Source organism: Dendrobates tinctorius, unplaced genomic scaffold, assembly GCF_039654945.1.
Source record: "Dendrobates tinctorius isolate UK_male_01 unplaced genomic scaffold, ASM3965494v1 ptg000029l, whole genome shotgun sequence".
NCBI classification, from domain to species: Eukaryota; Metazoa; Chordata; class Amphibia; order Anura; family Dendrobatidae; genus Dendrobates; species Dendrobates tinctorius.
Window position 1 is genome coordinate 17,163,442 of NW_027361697.1, and position 22,712 is coordinate 17,186,153.

The following is a 22,712-nucleotide window of genomic DNA, read 5'->3' on the forward strand; positions in this document are numbered from 1 at the left end:
GTTTCCTGGATTTCTGTGCTGCTGTCACCCTGCTGCTCCCCCATATATCTCCCTCTGTGCCCCCCAAAGACCAGCACAGTTCTCTCCTGAAATACTCTGTGCTGCTGTCACCCTGCTCCTCCCCCATATATCTCCCTCTGTGCCCCCCATAGACCAGCGCACTGCTCTCCTGAAATACTCTGTGCTGCTGTCACCCTGCTCCTCCCCCATATATCTCCCTCTGTGCCCCCCCATAGACCAGCGCACTGCTCTCCTGAAATACTCTGTGCTGCTGTCACCTTGCTCCCAGAATCCTTGCTGCCTGCCATCCTCGGTGACTGAAGACCCCATTCATCTCCTCAGATCCTGTCCTGGCGATGTGTGAAAGCGAGGCGACAGAGGCCTGATACATGGTGGAAGGAGCAGGGTGACAGCAGCACAGAGTATTTCAGGAGAGCAGTGTGCTGGTCTATGGGGGGCACCCTGTTCGGTGCCAGGGATTGTACATAGAGCGCTGTGTTTTATACACATGGATGGACCGTCTGCTTGTCTGCTCCACAGAAATCCAGGAAACATTTCTGCTGATTGATGGCCTGTTCTGATCCAGACTTTACATGCAAAGACAGTCAGTAACTTTATAGGCCTCATCAAAATGGCTGCTCACTGTGTTCCTGGATGTCATAGGTTTTTGTGCCAGATTTCAGTAGCTGCTCCCCCTAGTGTTAACAAGTGGAAATGCCAAACTTTTTAAAATTATTTTTCATATTTTGCAAAATTAAAAACAAATGATAATATTTTTAAAGAAAATGTAAACATTCTTTACATTTTTTCAGTTGCTGAAAAAATTTTTTTGGGATGGCACCTTCCCTTTAAAGAGGGGGGAGCCCTTTCCTTCAAATAACGATCTAAATATCACAGTCACTGTTGACCGTGGTATCTAAAAGATTAAACAGCTGTGATAGGTTCTAATACCGATCATGGCCATTGCAGCAGGGTGTCATTTATAATATACAACTGATCTCTGCTGATTATGGTGCCGAATCTGCTTTTGAGCCGGTTCCATTATCGTGCCGTTCAGCAGATGGCAGGAAGTCCCCTCCCAATAAGTCATGTGTATGGCAGATGTCAGTAAGGGGTTTAAAAAAATCCTCCCCTCCACATTCACCTACCACAAGCCATCCGGCACGGCGGGAAAGAGATGCCGGCGCTCTGGCACATGGCGCTCTATTGTGATGTCATTAAGAGGCACCAGAGTGCTTCTCCTTCGACCTGCTCTCTGCTGTCCCAATGATGTCTCTGAAGCTCCAGTGTCCTGCAGGCTGCAGAAGACAATCACAGGGGCCGCGTATTTCAGAACCCGGCTTCAAATGGTCATTTTACCTCTTGGACAATTTGATCTCATTTGTTAGATACTGTGATGCATCGATATTCTGCAGATCACTATAAATCATTACTTGACATAAAGTAAAACAATGTATCTCGACTATTGAATTTACTTTTCACAGCCTGTTCTGAAGCGTAATCCATCTGAGACCGGTTGCAGGGAATACGGACAGGTCTTTACCGCAAATCCTGCTTTCCTCTCTGAAAAACTGCATATAGGCAAAACAGGGAGATGAACTTTCAGTTTAGGGAAGGCAAACTGTTGTTCAATAGCGGGAGCAATGCATTCTGGGAAGTGAGTTACAGATCCTATAGTGCTGGCAGGATGCTAATGAAAAGAATCGACATACTCAAAATGAGCAGAGGGCAAGTTACAGGCCGTAAAAGTTGGTCCAGTTTTTGGACACACAAGACTGATTGATATCCGCAACCAAAGCAATTTTAACTTGTGGGCGATGTGAGCAACAAGACCGTAATTTTCTACCGGTTTTGTATGAAATGACAGGTACCTTTTGGGCACCATAAAGCTCTAAGCAGATGTGCGCCTCACATTCTATAACATTACTCACAGCTGGAGCTGTAGACATCTGTCTCTAATAATGAGGTTATGGTGAAATATCCTACAGCGAAAAATCTAAAAAAAAAAAAGACTAAAGCCACTGGGAATCCTCCAGTAAAGCCAATGGCCAAATGCTAATTAAGAAGTAAAGTCTGATTTTAAATACGGTAATACACTCAGAATATTTAATTAAAATCCCCATTGTTACCTCGGTCCTGTCCGTCTGTGCATTATTTCTGCGCTTACACCAGAATATTGAATGCTAAATAGAATGGCCCAGGCTAATTAGGAATAACATACAATCTTAAATTAATTAATCTGAATTGTGGTTGATTGGCAGAATTGGAAAATGCGTATTTAGCCCAAGGTTAACCTCCTCTCTGTGACATTATCTCCTGCATTCAATTGTGTCTTGTGATTGAAAAATATAACAGGATGGCGATAATCCATGATACATTTTATAAAAGCTGTCAGATAATTTATCATACATGCCAATATATAGGATAGTTAATTACCGGTAGACCATGTTCACACATGGGCGAGCCTGAAAGACAGAAGCAGTGGAGATCTTACCCTACTAGCAAAATTACTGAACCTTTATCATATAAACCTGCATTAAAAATGTAAACGCCCTGATTCTTGGGAGATTCAACTGCCGGACAAAGTCTTGTGTATTTACGGTCTCGCGCCCATTGAGGTATATCCAACTCGCTCACGGACTTGGGAGAACTATCATGTCTTAGCACGGTATATACGCTATGGCAGGAATCTCTTTGGTTTGTGGGTAGTCTTCGTATATGCATTTTTGTATGTGTGCAAAGGAACATCAAGATCTCTGGAGATGGGCTTGTAACCTCGAGATTGTTGGAATTTTTAGTTCCCAGGTCCTCAGACAGTTCTCTTTTCCTCTTTCTGTTCTCCGTGCTTAGTGTGGCACACACAGGTGCACAGTGCAAAAGATTGAGTCAACTTCTCCACCTTTTATCTGGTTTCAGGTGTGATTTTCATATTGCCCACACCTGTTACTTGCCACAGGCGAGTATGAACGAGCATCACATGCTTGAAACAAAGTTGTTTACCCACATTTTTGAGAAAGCTGGCAACAATTTTGTCCAACCAATCTTTTGAGGAAACAAATTTTCTAATTTGATTCTTTCCTGTTATTTTTTTATTCCAATACACACAAAGGAGATAACCATTGTGTATAACAAAACGTGTGGGTTTTTTTGTTTTTTAAATCCGCCAACCCCTACAGCGAAAAATTTACCTCTACGTTGCGGTCTTCCGATCTTTCTTGCTGCAGTTACTGTGTACATACATTATATTGCTGATCCTCCGTTACATCCTGTATTATACCCCAGAGCTGCGCTCGCTATTCTGCTGGTGCAGTCAGTGTGTACATACATTATATTACTGCAGTCACTGGCGCCGCTGGGACTTCAATAGATACAAAATGGTTATTAATTTTCAACTTTAAAGGAAGTTTATTATTATTGTTTTAGTCAGGTTTTTGTGTTTAAATATATTTTTTTATGTTTTGGTTTGTTTGGATTTTTCTTTCTTCTGTATTTAGTTTATTAAAAAAATGAGTAATTTTTACACTGGTCACTGAGACTTTTTGGGACTCCTACTTCCGGTCCCGTCAGCAGGCTCCTCATCTTCAGAGGCAGGATTACTATGACACCTAACACCTCTGTGTGTAAATCAAGAAGGGGGGAACAGAGCTCACACTAGGGTGATACCCTATGGAGGGGGAGAGTTCTGGGTACGCTTACCTGGTGGAGTTGCGACAGGCACAACTACTATGTAGGCATGAATAAACAAAGCTGCTGCTGCCGCGTGGCTGGTGGAGAAATCCTCCAGTAGATGTTGGATGAACACGTGGGTGGGCTGCGCTGCTAGAGTAAGTGCAGCCCACCTATATGTTCATCAAACTGGATCCCAGTAACTCCTCTAAACACAGCTGATGAGTTATTACAATGGGCAATGTCATAGCTGACCTAATTTCCCCTGACTTTTTACTGCTGTATTTGGCATCTAATGAGCGTGTGCAAGTCTGTTCGTTGCGACTAATGTGCATGTGAAATTTTTGAGACAGGAAGTTGGAGTCTTAAAAAAAAGCCCCAGTGGCCAGTGTGAAAATCACAAGATTTCTATTCTTTATATGGGAAAAAATGGCAAATTAAGAAAGATACATTTATCACAAAAATTTGATTTTTAAACCATAGGTCAATTCCTGATGGCACTTCCCTTTTAAGCCAAGCATAGGTCAATTCCTGTCCGGATTGACACATTCCTTTTAAGCAGTGTTTTTTTTTTTTTTCTACTAAAACCAGATACTCCCATTAATTTAAATAGGTGAGAGAACAAAGCAAATACTTATTGCAGATATCCTAGATCACCCATGGAGGTGCCTTTGCATGCCTCATACTGGAGCATATGGAATATGACTGAGCTGTGAAGGCTGCGGCCCATCATTGGCCGCTGATAGTCTGCAGCGTTCATGTGACATAGACAATGTCACGAGATTGCGAACAAACAGCACTCTGAGCCAAAGGAGTGCCGTTGGTCCGGGAGGCAAGTATGCCTTTTTTTTTTTTTTTCTTATTTTTGCTTATTTTATTAACCACATAGCAAAGGCGTTCAGTAGTCAACAACCCCTTGTAGCTCTTCTATGTAAAGAATCAGTTTTAAGGCTTTGATAAAGATAGAATGCCTCTTGGATTGGCCACATCCATAATCTCTAAAACCCAGAAACTTGTGTGGCTTGCATTTTATTATAATGGCCGTCCATTGATACATTTCCCGTAGTGACAGACGGATAATTAATACAATGGCTCGGTCTTCTCAGTTCACTTTCCACCTTATTCTCTGGGTAGCAACTGAAAAATGACTCTGCACGTTGTACATGGTATTAAATTCACATTTAATCTTCTGGACGAGCCTGATGCCATTTGTCTTAGTAATATGGTTGTCTAAAAGGTGCAAAATTTCATATCTTTGATTTTTGCTAATGTTACATTTTTTTTTTTCCTCTGGGCAGGCGGCCATCAAATAATTCCAGATGAAACAAATGTATCTTACAAAGTTTTCTTAGTCATACTAGGCCTTCGAGTTCATAAGGGCTTTTGTCCGTTTTGTGCTTTGGGAAGGACCATTAGATACAGGTGGAAACCTGCTTTTGTATTTTTTTTTATTTCCCAACGTTCTGAAAATTCGGGCTTTCATTATTAAACATTGCACAAAGCCAATGGCATTTACCAGCCAAGGTCACAGAAAATAATGTACACCATGGGGACACCACTCCCCAGGAAGCCAGGAGCCGGGGCAGCAGTGTGGTCCTAAAGACAGAATCGTGAGTACAACCCTTTAACCCCGGAGTCTGTCGGCACAGAATGACTGATCAATCCAAGCACAGGCGCTCGATGCATCCTTGGCGCGGCCAAACATATAAGGAAGGGCACCTTCCCATCTTCTTGTTTTCCCTTTATCTCCACCACCACCACCACACCCCTCTTCTTTAATTGTCCATTTTGGCTTTATAAAGGGCAGAGATGGATGTTAAAAAAGTAGGTGTACTGAGCGCCCTATACTTTGTTTTAACAGTCATGCCTGCTGACAAATTTCCTTTAACCATTCAGATCAGACCCTCCAATTTGCCCTAGACCATTGCAACACTCTTGATGCCAAGTTAGGCTTCTTTTACACTTACCGGGTTTTTTGTGGGCCGTATCGCCGCAATTTTCAAGGTCTGCCACAATAACGGAACAGAGTAACTCCCGGTTTTGCGAAAGTCATAATTTTCTATGGGGGCCGTGTCCGTAAGCCGTGAAAAATGTTGAGCAAACTCGATATTTTTTCACAGCCGTATATGGCCCTCACGGCCAATCGGCACATGGCCCTCAGTAGAATTTGCGGCCCATTTTTGCGGTCCCTTAGAAATGCATTGGGGCCGCAAAAACACGGTAAGTGTAAAAGAAGCCTTAGTCACTCTTTCTACTTTACCATGGTGCTTACTGCTCTTCAGTCCTAGATCTCCGAAGAAAAGCTTCAGCAATCATCCGTCTTTCTAAACACACTCTATCGTGTGATGAATGGATCACTTCACTCATCCCCGGTTCAGTGCTCTCTGGCCGTGGTCTGGAGCTTCGGGATTTTCGTGACCTTCTGGGATCTGGGGCTTGTCTCATCATTTGAGGCACAATTGCGCCGTCACCTGTTCGCGACACCAGGCCAGCTAATCAGACGCCGCACCAAGGAACCTGGGAGGTCTTGGAAATTCACGCAGGTCCTGTCCATCGCTAGAGATCCCTGTCCTAGACTGTGGGTCAAGGTCACGCAAAGCAATTCACTCATCTCTAGTGTGGATGGTTAACCAGATCAGATCCGAAGACGCCATGCTTCCCTGAGCAGACCCCGGCCTCCTGCTGCTGCCTGTTCTCTCTTTTGTAGTATAGAAATGTGCGATTTAGCAGAAGGTGACAAAATCCAAGATAATTTAGTGCTATTTAAAGGAAAGTAATCTTCCTGCCCTATTCAAAGAAGTGAGATGCTGATCGTAGCTGCCAGTCTGAATGGTACGGTTATTACAATCAACGATGATCCTGCTTGATTTTGATGCCTCATAAAAAGCCATTCACTTTCTAATGATGATAAATGGTTACCGTGTGCCATCAATAACATTCTTTTTAGTATTTTTCTCTTTTTTTTAATGTGAATACCTGCTGATTTTAAGCATTATCACTTTTGGGGATTTTTTTTTAAAGGGATTTTCCCCACGAACAAGATACGTTTTAATCACCAGATCTTGGAATAATAATAACTTCCACAACTGAATGTGTTAAAAGAAAAAAAAAAAACATTCCTTTGCGGGGAAAATCTTATAAATGTGCCCCTGCTGTGTACTGTGTAATGGCTGTGTCTGACCGTGCAGGGACATGGTCTGATCATACCACAGCTCCTGGGCACGGGAGGAAGCAAAAGAGAGTATACAGACATTACAGCAGGGGATTGCAGCTGATTCTTTTTGTGAGGCAAAACACTTTGCTACCTGTTTTTTAGCAATATTTTACCTGAAAGAAAGAATAATTTGCAAATCCCATGTCATAATGTCTTTATACTTTTTTTTTCCATCCTTCCCCTTCCCAGGGGATGTGGTATGATCAGACCATGTTCCTGTACGGACAGACACAGCCATTACACAGTACACATCAGAGGCATATTTATATGGTTATCTCAGCACGGGAACATTTTTTTAAAACGCATCCAATTGTGGAAGTTATTATTATTCCAAGATCTATTGATTAAAATGTTAATTAAAATTAACTTTGTTCATTGGAAAACCCCTTTAAGTTACGGTAAATAATTAAAAATAAGCTGTGATGCAGCTTCAGCCAGCTACTGCAGCCATAGGAGTGTATAACATATTACACAATGCGATTGATTTTTTATTAAAAAGTTGACTGCCATTGTCCAGATCTCTACTTGTTTTCAGTGAGCTGGATTAATAATACGGACCTAATTTTTCTCTCTGCTTAAACCTTAATAAAATTGTATCTAATTTAGACTAGGATTTTTTATTTATTTTTTTGTTTACCCATAGTGATGATGAGCTAATGTGCTCTGATAAGGTGTTTTCTGAGAATGCTCGTGTGCTAACAGCGTGTCTTCGGCATGCTCGAAAAATATGTTCGAGTTCCCGCGCCTGCATATCTCATGGATGTTCAACAGCCACAACACATGCACGTAATCCCTGAATGTGTCACAGCTGTCAAACAGCCGCAAGACATGCAGCTGCGGGGGACTTGAACGTGTTTTTCAAGCGCACTGAAGATACTGTGAGGACACGAGCATACTTAGATAACACCTTATCCATGCACGTTCACTCATCACTATTTACAAGCCAAGCATTGGAGAAGAATGGGCCCCCCCTTAATTGTATTAATGCCAAAAGAAGGCATGTAAATGACAAATTCCCTCCCACATGATATGCCTTAAATAAATGATCAATGCAAGGTCCATCTATCTCGAAAACTGGCCCCTGTCGTGCATCATCTCAGGGACTGAGTGGTGTCGGCACATGTGCTGCTCTCTCTACATTTGTAAGGCAGTTCTAAAAATTGTTGAGCATGTTTGCTTAAAAAAAAAATCACAAAAAAAGTCATTGTGAAAAAATAAAGTTTGAGAGTTACATTCATTATATAATAATTTAAATAATACCATGAAACACCTTTAAAAATCAAGTCTAATATTACTTGGAACATTCGTGCTATCAGATTGTTACCCTGGCGGATTGTGCGTGCTCTTAGATAGCATACGGTATAGACTAAAAGATAATTAGCAGGTGATAGAATTGTCACTTCCTGCATATCTTCTGATGACTGCAAAAAGAATTCAGACGTCACCTGACCCAGTTATTACTGCAGGGGAGCATAAGGAGGCCCAAAAGGTCCTTTTAGATTCATATAAGAGGACCCATACTATTAAAGTTGTCTGGTAATTGGGAGCTCATTTGGCGATATATCACTGGAGGCGACAAGTTTCACGCTGCACCACTGCTATCAACCTTTTTAAGGCTTTCTGTCTCCTAAAAATGGCGGAAGATTCCGATAAATGCCATTTTCTATAATTGCGTATTCTGAGAGAAGTAAATGGAGCAATTTTTAACATTTTTTTTTTCTCTCCAAAATGATAACAAGCATCTGTATCTGAGATGTCCGGTATTAAGTTGTCAGCAGGCTTAATGGTCTCTCCAAACCGAGAAGATAAAATGGTTCAATTACATATATGGCCAACCGTGCTTTCCCACCCCATGTATTTGTGACATAAGGAGGGCTGGATCCTGAGCTGCCTCTAGATGCTACAATGGTTTCCATGAAAAACAAACATTTAATACAAATAGTAAATTACAACATAATAACCGGCTGCCTGGTGTATGTCTAAATGTTTGCCCGAAGATGCGCACATTGTGTATCCTATCCTATGCCGGTTATGGGTTTCTGTCTCGGTGGCTTTAAGGTCTGTGATTAGTTTCCTGCGTTAGGTGCATTTTTTTTTTTATTGCTGTAAAATTAATGCCTGTTGTAGGCTTTACTCTTATTTTTTCTTTTTCTCCTTTTCATAATCTGTGTGTGCAGTAGACAAGCTTATCATTGACCGTGTTCTGGGAAAATGGGAGAACATCATGACCAGTCTCCCAAATCATAACTTAATCCAAGCACACGGTTAAATAGTGGACCACATCCCCCATAGAAGGCATATATTTAATAAAATAATAGTTGCCCCAGATAAAGTCGCCTATTCATTGTGTAAATTTGGGTGCATGGTGCAGCCTTTGCCCCAGAACTAGCAGGCCTTGTTATCTCACTGTTTGTTGATTGGCAGCGCTCGCTTGCCTAGAGGGAGCGCTGTCTGACCTTAAACGTGTGTGTGTAGACACACACACTGACAACGCAGGAGTCGATGGGTCGCACACACGAAACGTCCCCTTCTCTCTGCTGCGGCCTCTGCCTACACCTGGAAGAGTAGAGACTGTAACCGTAAGGTCGCTGTATATACAGTTGTGGCCAAAAGTATTGACACCCCTGCAATTCTGTCAGATAATACTCAGTTTCTTCCTGAAAATGATTGCAAACACAAATTCTTTGGTATTATTATCATTTAATTTGTCTTAAATGAAAAAACACAAAAAGAATTGTACTAAAGCCAAATTGGATATAATTACACACCAAACATAAAAAAGAGGGTGGACAAAAGTATTGGCACTGTTCAAAAAATCATGTGATGCTTCTCTAATTTGTGTAATTAACAGCACCTGTAACTTACCTGTGGCACCTAACAGGTGTTGGCAATAACTAAATCACACTTGCAGCCAGTTGACATGGATTAAAGTTGACTCAACCTCTGTCCTGTGTCCTTGTGTGTACCACATTGAGCATGGAGAAAAGAAAGACCAAAGAACTGTCTGAGGACTTGAGAAACCAAATTGTGAGGAAGCATGAGCAATCTCAAGGCTACAAGTCCATCTCCAAAGACCTGAATGTTCCTGTGTCTACCGTGCGCAGTGTCATCAAGAAGTTTAAAGCCCATGGCACTGTGGCTAACCTCCCTAGATGTGGACGGAAAAGAAAAATTGACAAGAGATTTCAACGCAAGATTGTGCGGATGTTGGATAAAGAACCTCGACTAACATCCAAACAAGTTCAAGCTGCCCTGCAGCCCGAGGGTACAACAGTGTCAACCCGTACTATCCGTCGGCGTCTGAATGAAAAGGGACTGTATGGTAGGAGACCCAGGAAGACCCCACTTCTTACCCCGAGACATAAAAAAGCCAGGCTGGAGTTTGCCAAAACTTACCTGAAAAAGCCTAAAACATTTTGGAAGAATGTGGGTCAGATGAGACAAAAGTAGAGCTTTTTGGGCAAAGACATCAACATAGAGTTTACAGGAGAAAAAAAGAGGCATTCAAAGAAAAGAACACAGTCCCTACAGTCAAACATGGTGGAGGTTACCTGATGTTTTGGGGTTGCTTTGCTGCCTCTGGCACTGGACTGCTTGACCGTGTGCATGGCATTATGATGTCTGAAGACTACCAACAAATTTTACAGCATAATGTAGGGCCCAGTGTGAGAAAGCTGGGTCTCCCTCATAGGTCATGGGTCTTCCAGCAGGACAATGACCCAAAACACATTTCAAAAAGCACTAGAAAATGGTTTGAGAGCAAGCACTAAAGACTTCTAAGGTGGCCAGCAATGAGTCCAGACCTGAATCCCATAGAACACCTGTAGAGAGATCTAAAAATGGCAGTTTGGAGAAGGCACCCTTCAAATATCAGGGACCTGGAGCAGTTTGCCAAAGAAGAATGGTCTAAAATTCCAGCAGAGCATTGTAAGAAACTCATTGATGGTTACAGGAAGCGGTTGGTCGCAGTTATTTTGGCTAAAGGTTGTGCAACCAAGTATTAGGCTGAGGGTGCAAATACTTTTGTCTGGCCCATTTTTGGAGTTTTGTGTGAAATGATCAATGTTTTGCTTTTTGCTTCATTCTCTTATGTGTTTTTTCATTTAAGACAAATTAAATGAAGATAATAATACCAAAGAATTTGTGTTTGCAATCATTTTCAGGAAGAAACTGAGTATTATCTGACAGAATTGCAGGGGTGTCAATACTTTTGGCCACAACTGTACGTACTCAACTATTGTACTGTCAGTTTGTGCCACACAGCTTAGGTTTCTGTGCAGGTAGAATAACATGCAGGAACGAGGCAAGGCATGCCAATACGGAGGAGTGGTGGACGGTGCACGGTGAACTCACGCCACGAGTGCACTAATCACCACAATTTTCATATTAAATAAATATATACATTTTGTTGGTCAGTACTCGGTCAATCCCTTCTGAATCCCTATTTTCCCTCTTGTAAAATAACACTTATACTCGACTCTGGTGGCTGCACCACTCCAGCGTTATCTGCACTGGCTTTCCCAGGGATTACGTGATATTGCCCTCAGGGATCACTTGACATAATCAGGGCTAGCTTCGCTCTTCCTGCCTTCGGACGTATCCTATACATCTGGAGGAAGTGAGCGAGCAGCAGCTTGCCGCAGTCCTGCATATTATTTTGCCTGAAGAGAAACCTAAGGCTCTCACCTCCTTAGGTTATATGTAGTACGTTCAAAGTTTAGGAGAGTGAAGCCAGCTCTGATAAAAGACATAAAATGTCACACAAGCCCTGGGAGAGCCAGTGCCGATGCCACTGGAACGACACCGGAGGGGAGTATGTGTTATTTTATATGGGGGAAATATTGGGATTGAGAAAGGGATGTCCAAATTGTGGCCAATCCCTTCAATTCAATAAAAGGTTTTTTTAATGTAGGTCCTGGTTCCCCTATATGACCTTATGTTTAGTATAATTTGTGTTAAAGTATGACAAACTTTATTTAAAGGGGTTGTCCACTACTAGGATAACCCCTTTTCAATCTGAATTTTTGCCCCTGTTAGAAAAAAATACCTATACTCGCCTCCAGTACCGGCGCCGTTCCAGCCGTGTTTGCACTTGCATTCCCAGGGCTCACGTGAGGATGTTATATCATGTGAGCCCTGCGCCCAATCGGCGCTGGCGTTACTGGCCCCACCTTCGAATATGTAAGTAATCAAGGGAAGTAAGCGGCCAGCCACAGGGCTCACTGCAAGTGCCAGCGCCCACATGAGATAGAAATATATGGTAAGGTTTTTTTTTAATTATTTTAACGGGTAAACATTCAGATTGAAAAGGGGTTGTCCTAGTAGTGGACAACCCATTTATGAATGGTGGGAAAAAACACCAGCTTATCTGCAGAACTAGAGTGAAAAGAGGAGCAAAGTCCATAAAATACTAAGGAGTCGACTTTGTACAAAATGTTCATCCATGTAGAGTAGTTACAGCATTCCCCAGGGAATTACCAAAAATGAAAAAGGCTTTACTCCTCCATCCATGAGAAAACAGCAACCTGTCAACCTGAGCTTAATAAAGACCAAACCTGTCGAAACGTTGCTGTCTTTACAAGCTCGGAGGAATTAAGATGTGCCTTTTTGTTTTTTTATCTTTGATGTATTCCCCAGGAAACTAGGGACATAACTCTTCATGACTTCTAACAATGATTGTTCAGCATTTTGCTGTTTAAGTCCCATTTAGGCTTTTTACTCCGTTGCAAATATATTATTTTTTTTATTTATTTATTTGTTTGGCTTTAATATTTTTGGCAGATCATTTTAAATTCTTTTTGTGAAGAAATCGAATTTTCATGTGTACATCTGTCTATTTCCCTGCAGTGCCTAGCCACATGGGAAACCTTCCTTTCATCTCAGTCATACGATGATCAGTTTGATGCACAAGAGGATGGGTCCTGAACACCCTGATCAAGCAGCATAAGTTCTATCCTACAGAAGTGTCCAAAGTGACCTTACTCCTATAAGGACCAAGTGGAGACGGCACACAAAGAAAGCATCAAAGACGCCAATGAAGCGCTGCCAAAGCCTATTCTGTCCTAGTCTTCCAGGCACCAGAATAAACCCTGTTTAATCATGGATCAAATGTTCGGCTGCCGAGACTTTTATATGCATGAAAGCCTTTTGGAAGGGGCAGTGTACATCACCTATTATTATGTGTATTCTTCAACTTGTTTTGTATTTTAGTAATTGTTTTAATTATAATGTAAAAAAAAAAGAAAAACGTTTAATTAAAATGTTTAATACAATATGTCTTGTGAATGCATGGGTTTTTTGTATTGACCTGTACTGCGGTTTACAAAGGGCGACATGATGGTTACAAACAGGATTAAAAAATACATTTGTGATGGAGACTGATAATTTAATATAAATTATAGTACAGGGAGAAAGAAGAAGCAATGTCGGCGTGACTTATTCCAAGCCACTGACAAATGCTGATTTCTGAAAATTTATATCAATTTTTTTTTTTTTTATAAGCTTAGATCTTTTCAATAAATTGTTATAAAAGTTCTAGATACAAGCCCTATAAAGAGGTATCAAGTTATACAGAGAAAGTCCTTTTATAGGGCAGTTAATTACCTAATGCTTGTTTTTAGCTTAGAACCTCGCGATTATTTGGGATTTTCCAAGATGCAGAGAAAAGAAAAATTATCAAAGGGAACCTCTGAGTAGAATATCTTGTACTTGGTAAAAACTTACGGTATATGCCCTGATTCATCAAATTAAAGATGATGTGCCAAAGTCATTAAAGGGTTTTCTCAAGTTGTCTCTTGAGCTGTTCAGAGCTATACAGTCTCCTTACTTTCCTTATCTCCTGGTCCCGGACAGGGCGGGATCTACTCCTTGAGTGACAGTTCTGGGGAGTAGCCGAGCTGTAGTACTGCTAGAACTATAAATCTCAGCATAAGTTCTGCTGTAACACATTCAATAATACGTGGTTTGTTCTGGAGTCTTACACTGGTATCATATATACTGTATAAGCCGAGTTTTTCAGCAATTTTTTTGCGCTGAAAACGCCCCCCTCGGCTTATGCACAAGTCAATTGTCCCACAAAGAGGGAGGGGGAGCGGCGGAGCAGCAGGTCCCAGAGGCAGGAGCCAGCGGCTGTGGCTAAAGCCTGTGCCGCTGCTAATTAATATTCATTTCTCATATAGCGCGCACAGTGGCAGCCGCCGGCTTCCAGCACACATCTTACTTACTGGGGGAGAAAATGGCTAGAAGGTTGGAGGAGTGTTTAAACTAGGGACGGGGGGGACGGTTTTCCTTTTATAGGAGGGGAAGACAGTGCAGATAGAGACCTGGGCACAAATAATGACATTGGGGGTGGGGGTGGCATGGGGGGTGGGGTTAGAACAGTTAATAATTTAAGAAAGAATAGAGGTACAGAGAGATACATAAAGTGCATGTATACTAATGCCAGAAGTCTCGCCAACAAAATGGAGGAATTGGAGTTAATGTTGTTGGAACATAATTATGACATGGTGGGGATATCTGAGACATGGCTGGATGAGAGCCACGACTGGGCGGTTAATTTAAAGGGCTATAGTCTGTTCAGAAATGACCGTACAAATAAGCGAGGGGGAGGCGTGTGTTTATATGTAAAATCATCCTTAAAACCCATCCTTCGTGATAATATATATGAATCTAATGAAAATGTAGAGTCCCTGTGGGTAGAGATAACGGGAGGGGGGAAAAATAATAAATTACTGATAGGGGTTTGTTATAAATCTCCAAAAATAATGGAAGCTACAGAGAATATCCTCATAAAGCAAATAGATGAAGCAGCGACTCAAGGAGAAGTCATTATTATGGGGGACTTCAACTACCCTGAAATACATTGGGGAACCGAAACCTGCAGTTCCAGCAAAGATAAGAGGTTTCTGACAACGATGAGAGACAATTACCTTTCACAACTGGTTCAGGACCCAACAAGAGGGAGGCACTACTAGACCTAATATTAACCAACAGGCCAGACCGCATATCAAATGTAAGGGTTGAGGGTCACTTGGGTAATAGTGATTACAAATTAATAAGTTTTCATGTATCCTTTAATAAGATGTGTAGTAGAGGGGTTACAAGGACACTAAACTTCAGGAAGGCAAATTTCCAACGGATGAGAGATGATCTTGGTGCAATTAACTGGGACGATATCCTGAGACATAAAAATACACAAAGAAAATGGGAGACATTTATTAGCATCCTGAATAGGACCTGTGCACAATATATACCGTATGGGAATAAACATGCTAGAAATAGGAGGAAACCACTATGGCTAAATAGAACTGTAAGGGGAGCAATAAGAGATAAAAATAAAGCATTTAGAGAATTAAAGCAAGTAGGTAGTGATGAGGCATTAAATAAATACAGAAGATTAAATAAATTCTGTAAAAAGCAAATCAAGACAGCAAAGATTGAGACAGAGAGACTCATTGCCAGAGAAAGTAAAAATAATCCCAAAATATTCTTTAACTACATAAATAGTAAGAAGCTAAAAAATGATAGTGTTGGTCCCCTTAAAAATAGTCTGGGTGAAATGGTGGATGAGGAAAAAGCCAATATGCTAAATGACTTTTTTTCAACAGTATTTACACAAGAAAATCCCATGACGGATAACATGATCAGGGATAGAAATTCTCCATTAAATGTCACCTGCTTAACCCAGCAGGAAGTACGGCGACGTCTACAAATCACTAAGGCCGGTTTCACACTAGCGCATTTTCAACGCGCGCACGGCCGGGGGTAGCTCCGCCCCCGAGCCGGCTCTCTGCCCGGCGTGCCCGCCCCTTCCTTGTAGCGCCGCCTCCTAGCGGACGGCGGCGCCTGCGATCGGCGCACCCTATCTTTAGCATAGGGTGCGCCGATCGTGCGCAGGCCGTGCGCTAGTTGCGCTTTGACCTGCGCTGCGCACTTTTGACGGTGCGCCGTGCGCGCCAAAATCAAACTTTTCGGATTTTGGCGCGCACGGCGCACCGTCAAAAGTGCGCAGCGCAGGTCAAAGCGCAACTAGCGCACGGCCTGCGCACGATCGGCGCACCCTATGCTAAAGATAGGGTGCGCCGATCGCAGGCGCCGCCGTCCGCTAGGAGGCGGCGCTACAGGCAAGGGGCGGGCACGCCGGGCAGAGAGCCGGCTCGGGGGCGGAGCTACCCCCGGCCGTGCGCGCGTTGAAAATGCGCTAGTGTGAAACCGGCCTAAAATTGACAAATCCCCGGGCCCGGATGGGATACACCCCCGAGTACTGCAGGAATTAAGCACAGTCATAGATAGACCACTATTTTTAATCTTTAAAGATTCCATAATAACAGGGTCTGTACCACAGGACTGGCGTATAGCAAATGTGGTGCCAATATTCAAAAAGGGGACAAAAACTGAACTTGGAAATTATAGGCCAGTAAGTTTAACCTCAACTGTGGGTAAAATCCTGGAGGGTTTTCTAAGAGATACTATACTGGAGTATCTGAAGAAGAATAACCTCATGACCCAATATCAACATGGGTTTACAAGGGACCGTTCCTGTCAGACTAATCTGATAAGCTTTTATGAAGAGGTAAGTTCCGGACTGGACCAAGGGAATGCAGTGGACGTGGTGTACATGGACTTTTCAAAAGCTTTTGATACGGTGCCACACAAAAGGTTGATACATAAAATGAGAACAATGGGGATAGGGGAAAATATGTATAGGTGGGTTAAGAGCTGGCTCAGGGATAGGAAACAAAGGGTGGTTATTAATGGAGCACACTCGGACTGGGTCACAGTTAGCAGTGGGGTAACACAGGGGTCAGTTTTGGGCCCGCTTCTTTTTAACATATTTATTAATGACCTTGTAGGGGGCATAGAGAGTAGAATTTCAATATTTGCAGATGACACTAAACTCTGCAGGGTAATTAATACAGAGGAGGACAATTTTATATTACAGGAGGATTTATGTAAACTAGAAGCTTGGGCTGATAAATGGCAAATGAGCTTTAATGGGGATAAATGTAAGGTCATGCACTTGGGTAGAACGAACAAGTTGTATAATTATGTGCTTAATTGTAAAACACTGGGCAAAACAGTCACTGAAAAAGACCTGGGTGTATGGGTGGACGACAAACTCACATTTAGTGGCCAGAGTCAAGCCGCTGCTGCAAAGGCAAATAAAATAATGGGAGGCATTAAAAGAGGCATAGATGCGCATGAGGAGAACATAATTTTACCTCTATATAAGTCACTAGTGCGACCACACTTAGAATACTGTGTACAGTTCTGGTCTCCGGTGTATAAGAAAGACATAGCTGAACTGGAGCGGGTGCAGAGAAGAGCGACCAAGGTTATTAGGGAACTAGGGGGGTCTGCAATACCAAGACAGGTTATTACACTTGGGGTTATTTAGTTTGGAGAATCGAAGGCTTAGGGGTGATCTTATTACAATGTATAAATATATGTGGGGACAATACAAAGACCTTTCTAATGATTTTACTCTTAGACCTGTGACGGGGACAAGGGGGCTTCCTCTACGTCTGGAGGAAAGAAGGTTTAAGCATACTCACAGACGCGGATTCTTTACTGTAAGAGCAGTGAGACTATGGAACACTGCCATATGATGTTGTAATGAGTGATTCACTACTAAAATTTAAGAAGGGACTGGATGCCTTTCTTGAAAAGTATAATATTACAGGGTATATACACTAGTTTCCTTAATATTGCGTTGATCCAGGGAGCTAGTCTGATTGCCGTATGTGGAGTCGGGAAGGAATTTTTTTCCCCAATGTGAAGCTTACTGTTGCCACATGGGTTTTTTTTGCCTTCCTCTGGATCAACATGTTAGGGCAAGTTAGGATAGGATATGGGTTTAACTAGATGGACTTAAAGTCTCCCTTCAACCTTAATAACTATGTTACTATGTTACTTACCTTCCTGCTCGCCCTCGCTGCATCTCGTTTGTTCCGGCGCCAGCAGTTCTGGCCAAGCGATCACGTGTCCCTGCTCATTAAAGTAATGAATAGTCACGCCTCTCCACTCCCATAGACGTGGAGTGAATATTCATTACCTTAATGAGTGGGGCCATGTGATCGTTCAGCAGGAAAAGCTGCTGGCACCTGAACGAGATGCAGCGAGGGCGCGCAGGAAGGAGAGTAGGATTTTTTTTATCGGAACCATGCATACAAGGATAAGGAGCCATGCATACCAGGATAGGGATGTGGGGACAATACATACCCGGCTTATACTCGCTATGAGGCAATGTGGCCACAGTCAGAATTCAGCAATCCGTTATCACACAGAAATGTATATGGAACCCGGAAAACTTTGCACAAGTCTTCAATATCATGTGATCTCCCACATTGCGCCGGTCAATCGGAGACCATCAAGATTCTTAATTTAGCTTTAAATGTGAGAAAGGAGTAAAAATCAGGATTGTAAAGTTGCTCAGCTTTTTATTGTAAGTATTGTAAATCGTATTCAATGGTAGAGTTTTCATTTAGAGATCTGTCTGGTTTTGGCCTCAAGTAAAAAATAAGACAGTGAGGCGGCCGCTTGCTATAAACATCTGTTTGACCCCTATACATGATAAGAGTTTAGTGTCAAATGTGAAAAACGACAGAATTTTTTTCTGCAATTCTGAGTGTCCAGGTGATGACCTTTTATTACCCCTTTTTCCGCTGGCTGAATTATGCATCCGTACACACGGTAATATGAATCTAATGAATCGGGCTCATCGAGCGTGTAATCGAAACATAACAAGTGATTCAGGTTTAGAAGCATTATACGAAGAGGCAGAAAAACGTTCCAATGTTTGGCCGCAGTATAAGTCATCCTGAACTCAATGCTTCATTTACAAATCCATTGGGGGAGGTTTCATAAATTAAATGCTCCGGAAATCTGGCTACAATCGAAATGGGGGGGATATCACAAGTGCACAAAAATGTTGCCGCAAGTGCACCAACCAGATGTTCTTTTGTTTTCGTAAATTTGTGTGTATTTATAATTTATTCCTGCAGCTGCAATTTTTTCTTGTACCTTTTAGGCAGAAATGCATCTATTTCTGAGCTATATATATAAACTAGCAAAACTATACTACGGTCGATGCCTCATTTCTGGCTCAATACTAACAGTATGCAGATTGACAGATTTCAAATTTATCTGGATTACTATCCCCAATAGTGTTCCTTATTACATTCACTACCACTTCATTCCAACACTGGCAAGGTTCCCTCTAAGCCTTACCAGCGGTAAGTATCATGCACATGTGCTATTCGAATTAAAGAGCATATGTCAGCAGGTCTTTACTGTGTAATCCGAAAGCAGCATGGTGAAGAGGCAGAGAACCTGATTCTAGTCATATATCACTTACTGGACTTGCTTGGTGCCTTTTTCAGTGTTTTATTAGCAGGAGATGATCACTAGAAGACCAGGTCTGAGGTGCAGTCAGTCCAGCTAATATGTAACCCCGTCCTCTCCACTTATTGGCAGCTTGCTGACTATCCACAGTGTACACAGACAGCTGCCGGAGGTGTCAGCGGGGTTATACACCGCTCAGAGAAATGGATATATCTGCAGGAGCTTAAATAGTTTTTAAAGGGAATCTGTCAGTAGGTTTTTGCTATTTAATGTAAGAGCAACATGATGTAGAGGCAGAGAACCTGATTCCAGAAATGTGTCACTTACTGGGCTACGTGCTATTTCTATCAAATCAAGTGTTTTTAGCACATTCTGAGCACTTTTCATCAGTGGTTTGCACATGTGCTGCCACATTCTGAGCACTGCAACAACTACAGCAGAGAATTCTATTAGTGATGAGCGATCATGCCAAGATAAGGCTGCGGTATTTTCATCAACCCAACAGCAGATCAGGAAAAACTTGCAGATCAGCACTGACTCATTGATTAACATTGGTGCGAGTGCGGTGCAATTTCTGTTTTAATCCCATTGCACTCTGCATATTTATAGGCAGATGTGAACTAACCCATAAAATGAGGAGTTAAGGGGGTTTTACACATAGCGATATCGCTAAAGAGTCACCGATTTTGCGCACAGCAGCGATATTGCTAACGATATCGCTACATGTGATTCTTACCTCCGACCGGCTCCCCCGCTGGCTATCGCTGATCGCGCGAGATCGTTCACGTCCATTTCTCGTCAGGCGCTTCCTGCTGGCGCCGAAAAGCGTCATGTGGACGCGGGCGGGAGGACGTCATCATCGCCGCGTCTGAAAGGTAAGTAACGACCGCTGCTGCGTCGCTGCTGAGACCTGCCTGTTTGGCAGCTCACTAGCGACCACTTAGCGATGTACCAGTGATTCTGACCGGGTCGTATCGTGGTCGGGATCGCTGGTGCATCGCTAAATGTAAAGGGGGCTTTAGAAACCCTACTTTTGGACCCTGTGAATGAGCTTCACTGACAGAGTCCTACTTCACTCATGCTGCAGTCAGAAGTGGACGGTACAGCACCGCAGGTATAGAAGGTAAACACTGCAAAAGTTTAAATCAAATCGAATTACAAAAATGATTTTTAGCTAAAAATGTATCCATTTAAGGAAAAAAAAAAAACAAGTCTTCAAAAGTAGACAATCCCTTTTAAAGAATCAAAGAAAATATGTTCCGCTAAAAATCCTTTCAGAGGCTGGTAGTTAGGGTTAAATTATGTATAAGGTGAAACATTGAAAAAATGTATAAAGGATGCAATGAACGTGCAGGTGCTGAACATGTCCTGGACGGGTGCAATCAGCCGAAAGAATGGGAAATTAATAAAACACAAGAAATCTCCAGCCGAAGATTCTAAAATGATTTTCTTAGACAAAAAAAAAAGTAAAAAAGCGAATAAATGTTTGATGTGCTTCTCTACAAGTTCTAATTTAGGATTTCATTTTGAATTGTTAAATATCCCTGTATTAGGTTGTTTCATTAGCCGACTGCATGAGGATTAGGAAATTGCTTACCGTATATATTTAAAAGGGTGTTCACCATTGCATTTTTGCTACGGTTTTTTCAATTTTTTTATATAAATGTTTTTTAATAGTACCACACAAAACCTATAAGAAACAAAATGAACATAAACCCTGTGTAGTTAAATAAGTAAAAAAGCAAAAGTACATTTAAATAACATAGGGTTCTTAGTACTGTTTTTGATCAAAAAAGCACAAAAGCCATCCCACCAGCACCAAGGTGACCATGTTCGAGACAGTCCTACACTGTCTAATATTAAAAACCTTACCCGAATGTCAGTATGCCTCAGTGTGTATAAGGGAAGACAAAGCACCTGGTCCCGAAATTTGGACACCAGCCATGGGAAGCTATTTAATTATAATATTCGGTGTTGTGAACTCACTTTCTGGTTTACCTCTGGCTTCTGGTGAGGGTGGTGGAGCTGGCTGTGTTGACAGGAGTCGTGAGTTCTGGGCTCCCTCTAGTGGTGACAGTAGGTAATGAAGCTGATCTAAATGGCAGAGACCTGCCACCTGAGGAGGAGGACTGTGAGTGGACATCAGGAGTCTCTGACTGGATTTAAGACAGCTGACTCCCTAATTTTGTGCTGCTAATTTTTCCTGCCCTGAGGTTCTGGTTTCCAGTTCTGTTCCTGCCTTCTCAAGCTAAGTGTGCGCTGCTATTTTTTCACATGAGATTTGGTCTGGTTTACTCAGTTTTTGTGGTCAGCCAGCCCTTGCTGGGGCTGTGCTGAATTTCCATTCTTATGTCTCTGTTTATGCCAGTTTGCTTTTTGTCCCTGATCAGATTGGTCTCTTTATGCTCTGTCTTCAGAATATACCAGAGTGCTGATATAGGGAATTGAAGTCTAGCGACTTCAGGGTTTTTGTTATCAGAAAGTGTTGGACATTTTTTTGGCAAGGTTTTGTGTGTGATTGCAGACAGCATCTTTCCTTTCCTGTCCTTTCTAGTTAGTGTGGGCCCCATCGTTTGCTCAGCCTATTTTTCTATCTGTGTTTGTGTTTTCATCTTTTCTCACCGACCATACATGTTTGGGGCTGTCTATTGCTTTGGGGTCTGCTCTGGGGCAGTTTAGTTTTCCCCTTTTCTTGCTTTAGGCTTATTTAGTTCTCTGGCTGTGACGAGGCGTCTAGGATCATCGTAGGTACGCTCCACGGCTACTGCTAGTTGTGTGGATAAGATCAGGGGTCTGCAATCCGCTTAGTTACCAACCTCTCTGGTTTTCTGTGGTTAGCTTGTTTTTGTTTTTCCTCCTCGGTGACTCATTCATAACAATTCGGCTCAAGGAAGGGAGGCCACGCTGTGACTTGCACAAATCGCAAGGGTATGTGCACATATTGCAGATTCTACTGCGGATTTTTCCGAACAAAATCTCTTGGCAGAAAACACAGGTGTGCTTTTGATGCGGATTTGATGCGGTTTTTCAGTGCGGTTTTGCCTGCGGATTTGCATGCGTTTTTGGAAGCTAAATAAAGATATGTTATTTAACAAAAAAAAAAATTGTGATGTAATTTCTGTCCAACCTCCTCATTTACATTTGTCAACCCACACTCCATTACAAACACAGATAGACAGATAAATAGACAGATGATAATAGATAAATTGATAATAAATATGAGATAGATATATCCATGAATCTATAGATATTTCCATAGATATTTCCATTGATATATCCATATCCATGTTTATTAATGAACAATATGTTTCATTAAAAAATTTTAAAAAATGGCATGGGCTCCCTCGCAATTTTCTGCGCCAGAGGGGGAAAGCAGACGACCGGGGGGACCAATATTTGTAGCCTGGGAAGGGGGGTAAAACCCATGGCCCCCTCCCAGGCTATGAATATCAGCCTGCAGCTGCCTGCATAGCCTTTACTGGCTATTAAA

At 42.1% G+C, this 22,712-nt stretch overlaps 1 protein-coding gene across 2 annotated transcripts in view; it reads left to right on the forward strand.

Annotated features, from left to right (window-relative positions):
* Positions 1–13,154, forward strand: part of SNX7 (sorting nexin 7) — a 161,537-nt gene extending 148,383 nt beyond the window's left edge. For both annotated transcript variants that reach the window (XM_073571403.1, XM_073571404.1), the window contains exon 9: positions 12,728–13,154. In XM_073571403.1, the coding sequence (XP_073427504.1) occupies positions 12,728–12,805 (78 nt within the window). In that variant the 3' untranslated portion in view covers positions 12,806–13,154. The remainder of the gene's footprint in view (positions 1–12,727) is intronic.
* Positions 13,155–22,712: the final 9,558 nt, after the last annotated feature.